General features: G+C 45.8%; 1 protein-coding gene across 1 annotated transcript; it reads left to right on the top strand.

Annotated features, from left to right (window-relative positions):
* Positions 1-2,209: 2,209 nt before the first annotated feature.
* On the top strand, positions 2,210-3,702 carry LOC102379228 (mas-related G-protein coupled receptor member H-like). The gene is made up of 2 exons (XM_006033967.3): positions 2,210-2,318; positions 2,704-3,702. Exon 2 carries the CDS (start codon positions 2,758-2,760, stop codon positions 3,700-3,702), a length of 945 nt encoding a protein of 314 aa, XP_006034029.3. The 5' UTR covers positions 2,210-2,318; positions 2,704-2,757.
* Positions 3,703-5,797: the final 2,095 nt, after the last annotated feature.

Genomic DNA, 5,797 nt, shown 5'->3' with positions numbered 1-5,797 from the left:
TTACAGTTAGGAGATCAAAAACAGTGATTAGAGAAGGGAAGCAGAGCATTGATGTTGGCAGATGTTATAAAATTGCACAGTGTTTACAAGTATGGACACTGTGACCTGTTAGTCACCCTGAAAAACATGAGGATGGTACTGCTCTGAGGCCTAGGCAGGGACCAGGAAATTCATGGTGCCTATGTAACAAATTACTGACCTTACAGGGAAGATCAGAGTGAGTGATTGGGGGATACTGCCTGCACTTCTGGAGGAAATTTATTCTGTCCCATAAATATCTAGTTCAGCCCCTCAGGAAAGAAAGATAAGGGTTTGAAGAGATGGCTTCTTGACTGATGGGACAGGGTTATTTTCTCTCCATACTTCTAATCCTTCATTTTGAATCAGGCTGGATGAATGGACTGCAAGGTGGATAGAAAACTGGCTGAAGCATTGCACTCAGAGGGTAGTAATCAATGGCTCAATATCTAGTTAGTAGCCAGTATCAATTGGAGTGTCCCAGGGGTCAGTCCTGGGCCTGGTTTTGTTCAATATCTTCATCAACAACCTGGAAGATGGCATAGAGTGTATATACAGCAGGTTTGCTGATGACCACAAGCTGCGGGGGAGTAGTAGCTATGCTGGAGGGTAGGGCTAGAAATCTGAGCTCAGGGGTCAGCTGTTGCCAGGCTGAGAAGCCCCTGAGTTCCAGGTGGTGTGGGGGGTCCTTCTCTCTGCAGCAGCAATGCTCCTCAGGTTCATCCAGGTGGGCTTCTTGTGGGCTGGGGGGCTGCCCCAGCTCAGAGGCACCCAATCCAATGATTCCAAAAGCCCACCCAGATTTCCAGCATGCCATGCACTTTCCCTGCCACCTTCTCTGGCCTCCAGCCCACCCACCCATAATGAACAATAGGCTGAATATGAGCCAACAGTGTGCCCTTGATCCTAAGAAGGGTAAAGGCATACTAGACTGCATTGGTAGGAGGGTTGCCAGCAGGTCAAGGGAAGTGACTATTCCTTTTATTCAGCACTGGTGAGGCCCCATCTAGAGTACTGTGTTGAGGCTTGGGCCCACACTACAGAAAGGATGTGGACAAATTGGAGAGAGTCCAGCGAAGGGCAAAAAAAAAAAAATGGTGAGGGGGCTGGGGGACATGAGTTCTGAGGAGAGGCTGCAGAAACCTTTGGTTATTTAATCTAGAGAGGAGATGACTGAGGGGATTTAATAATAGCTTTCAACTACCTGAAGAGGGGTTCAAAAGAGGATAGAGCTAGACTGTTCTCAGTGGTGGCAGATGACTGAAAAAGAGCAGTGGTCTCAAGTTGCAGCAAGGGAAATTTAGGTTAGATATTAGGAGAATTTTCTCACTAGGAAGGTAGTAGTTATCCAGAGAGGTGGGATCAGTTACCCAGAGAGGTTGTGGAATCTCCATCCTTGGAGGTTTTTAAGACCCAACTAGACAAAGCTTTGGCTGGGAAGATCTAGTTGGGGATGGTCCTGCTTTGAGCAGGGGGTTGGACTAGATGACTTCCTGAGATCCCTTTCAACCCTAATTTTCTATGATTCTATGATTTTTTCTATTTATTGTCTGAGGGTGGCTAATGACTCCCCCTTCCCACCCCAAACTACTACTTCTCATCTCTATACATCTCTCTTTTTGCTTTTCCTTTCTCTGTCTTTGACCTTGTTTACTGCTGATGTTGGCCCCTAGACTTACCCTTTCTCCATAGCACTCTCTGTTCCAGTCCTCCCCCATGGTTGCTGGAACTGTGCCTACTTCTCATGCTCCAATGGACTGTGTAAGATGGGGGTCCCAAGCAAGTGTTGACATGGGGAACCTCTGACAAATTGGCCATCTAATCATCACTTATTGTGTATTTAATAAAGTACATGATGAATTCTTATCTTGAGGTAAACCTCCAAGTGAGAGAATTTACTACATCCCTTGACAATATGTTCCAATTCACCCTCATCCGAGGAGCAGTATATCCTATTGATAGTGGGTCTGGAGTTCTAAAAGCCAGCTTCAGAACAAGCTAGAGTAGTGCAGGAACTTGAATGGGGGAAACAACAATCCTTGTCATGTGAGTGCTAATCATGGTCAGGCCATTTCCTTTCTAGTTAGGACATCAAAACCAGTGATGATAAAAAATGAAGCTGAGTGCAAACTGTTATAAAACCAGCACATGTCAGAAGTCCAGCCACTTTGATTTTGGTGTTTCACCCTTCACAAGATGAAGAAGGCACTTTTTTAATGGGTGCTGCCAGGGACTGACTGAGAAATTCATAATATCCATGTTGTTTGGAGGTTTTCCACAGGGCCCTCTAGAGGGGGAAGGTAAGGATTCATTGGATGTATTCTTTACAGTTGTCTTGAAACTTCCAACTTTTGGTCTATTCCTCCTACTGTCCAAGCATGATTGACAGCACCTTCTCTGCCCCACCTACACCAACTGCTGATGCTCATCTCTTTTCCCTTTCCTCTCTCCCTCACTATGACCTTCCGCCTCTCGTATTGTTTAAGCTGGTACGTTCTACATATCTGTTTCTACACCACACATGCCTCCGTGCCTGTTGTTTCCCTGGGTGTATTTCATACTCTTTGGCATCTGACCATTTGTTGTTATGATGCTGGAAAGGGGGAGGAATTCCCAGGGAAACAATGAACTGGGGATGTCACACTCACTAGCCTTCCCCAATCTCTGTCTCCTCTCAACTGACAGGTGTGTTTGAGAGAAGTGGAAGAAGAGTAATTGGCATCCCACACAGGATTCATCATGTCTGAGTCCAATACACAGACCAACCTTTATCCAACAACAGACTATGAGGAGTATCCCCAGATAGATTATACCACTTTACTGATCATTGACAGTATCACTGTGTTCATCTGCCTGTTGGGGCTTGTGGGGAATGGAACTGTCCTCTGGTTCCTTGGCTTCTGTATCAAGAGGAATCCCTTCACAACCTACATCATGAATTTGGCCATTGCTGATTTTGGCTATCTTCTATGTACAACTCTCTTCTTATTTTTTGAAAACATGTATATCTTCCTGTTTAATTTAAACATCATTCGTTTAATTGAGTTATTTAACATGCTGGTTCTCTTCACGTACAGTATCAGCCTGTATCTCTTGACAGCCATCAGTACTGAGAGGTGCCTATCCATTCTGTACCCCATCTGGTATCAATGCCACCGTCCAAAGCACTTGTCTGCCATTGTGTGTACCCTGCTTTGGACTCTTGCTTGTCTGATGGCTGGGCTGGCATCTCCCTTTTGCTTTCTGTACTCCTTTGAAACCTGCATCAAGATGCTCACACCCCTCTCTGCTACGAATTTACTGGTTTTCTCCCCCATCATGGTCCTATCCAGCATCATACTGTTCATCAAGATCCGACATAGCTCTCAGCAACAGCAGCCAAGAAAGCTCTATCTTGTTATCGTGCTGACTGTCCTCTTCTTTGTCTTCTTTGCTGTTCCCCTCAGTACTGTGACCTTTTCCCAGAATTACACTTATGATCCTTTTCTTATTGATTTCAGTTTCCTGTTAGCTTCTGGAAACAGCAGCATCAACCCCTTTATTTACTTCCTAGTTGGAAGCTACAGGAAGCGGAGGTTCAGGGACTCTGTCAAGGTTGCATTCAGGACAGTGTTTGAAGAGAAGGTGGATCCAAGAGATAACACAGAGACTGCCAGGGCAGACACAATGGTGACAGGTATTTAATAGGGCTGTGCAAAATACCATCATTTTGTTTTGATATCTGTTTCACCGTTTTGAAGGGACAGTGTTTCATTTTGTCATTTCATGTAATTTCAAAGCACTGTCCCATTTTGTTTCATCAAAACCATTTTGATGATTTTTGACGTTTAGCCCATAGGCTATAATGAGGAATCATGAAAATGCCTAAAACTTTGTCATTTCGTGTCTGATTTGGATGAAAATTGCATGGATGGTACCCCCTTCTGAGGGCATGAAGCCTTCAACTTGTCAAGCAGATAGGTACAGAGATTTCTGTGAAACTGCACCTCAAATTGGTCAAACCAAAAGTCCTGACACTTGCCAGCAGCTGCAGCTTCCTCTCATCTGGCAGGCAGATCTCAGGGCTCACACCCCTGGGAGGGCTGCAGGGCTGTGCCAGAATCCTCCCCTCAGAAAGGAGGCTGCTGCTGCCGCCTGTGGCTGGCACTGGGCACAGCCTGTGCCCACCACTGGAGAAGATTGCTGCTGCCTCCTGCGCCTCCTCTCATCCAGCCCAAATCCAAGGGCTCGCACCCCCAGGAGGAGTCTGATACAGCCCAGAAGCCCTATAAGGGGTGCAAGCCCCTGGATCTGCTATCTTCTCCAGTGTTGGACACAGCCTGTGCCCAGCGCCATCCCAGGTGGGACAAGCAGCCTGAGCCTCCTCTCATCGGGGCACAGATCCAGGGGCTCGCACCCCCAGGAGGGCTCCTGGGCTGTGCAGGACTCCTCCCAGGGGTGCAATCCCCCAGATCTGCACTGGATGATTGGAGGATGAAGTTGCTTTCTGGTTGTGGATCCCCCGCCCAGTGCTGGGGATGTTTGCTGCTGTCACCAGTACCAGGCAGTCGCAGCAGCCTCCTGTCATCCAGTGTGTGGATCTGGGGGTTCGCACCCCCAGGAGAAGTCCAGCACAACCCCACAGCCCTCACAGGAGTGGAAGCTGCCAGATCTGCATGCCCAATGGAAGGAGGCTGCCACTGCTGCTTGGGACCGGAGCTGAAGCCAAGTAAGACCGTCTTTGAAACTCATAATGTTTCAAATCTTTTGAAACTTTTTGAGTGCTCTTGTTTTGCTTCAATGCTGTCTCAAAGCCTTTTGTTTCATTTCAATTTCACTGTTTCAAGCTTGAAACGCATTGAAACATCTTCAAAAGAAACACCCAGCAAAATTTTGCACAGCCCTAGTATTTAAATCCATATAGCCACCAGTCTGGGAGGTCTTACTTTAGGAACTAGTGATTTTTTACAGCATAGGATCAAGGAAATAAGAGATACAGCTTTTCACATAGTGCACTGCTTCATGGTCTGCCTAGTGTTAAAAGACTCTCGCACAGATTGGGTGCAACCCTGTTATCTCCTGAAACATAGGGAGAAATACCACTGACTCAAAGAAAAACAGGCTCTGGCTCATGATATTCACTTTCCCTTGTACATCAACAAATAGTATCCTGCAAATATGCAGACATTTCTTTTTAGATGCTCAGTCTGAGGTGAATTACCTATACCCACTTGCTATCTGCTTAGTGCCTGTGTTGTGGTCTTCTCTGAAAATATTTTTGAGAATCATTTATCACTGCATTCAATATGTTTTGCATGTACTCTAGCATAATGTTGCATGCTTAATTTTCCCTGCTTTAATAGTAAGCTGTTACATACTAAAGAAAAATGGGTTAATCTTTTTGAGGATGAAACTTGGGAGCAAAGTAGGGTAAAGAATACAATGGACCATCATGTTTCATGGCCCCATCAGCTGATGGTATTGTGTCATCCCTGGTTCCCAAAGAGAAATTAAAGTCACAGGGTGAAAAACTGGCTTAAAAAGCAGAGTCCGGGATATATTAGAGAAGGGAAAAGGGAGATGGAGAGCACAAAAGTGTTGGAGAAAGACAGCCTAGCCATCTGGATAACTGAATCTTTTCCTGAGATTTGGCCTAGGCATCCAGAAACATACGGACTCTTCCTGCTGTAATGAAAATTACCAATAAATACTGCTCTGTTAAAGAAAGGCTACCTGCTTCACTGCATGTGACTTTGGGTGTATTCGGTGCCCTTAAAGAAGATCAATTCCTCCCTGTGGC

The sequence above is a fragment of the Alligator sinensis genome, unplaced genomic scaffold, assembly GCF_000455745.1.
Source record: "Alligator sinensis unplaced genomic scaffold, ASM45574v1 scaffold706_1, whole genome shotgun sequence".
NCBI classification, from domain to species: domain Eukaryota; kingdom Metazoa; phylum Chordata; order Crocodylia; family Alligatoridae; genus Alligator; species Alligator sinensis.
This window is presented reverse-complemented; position numbering and strand designations above follow the sequence as displayed.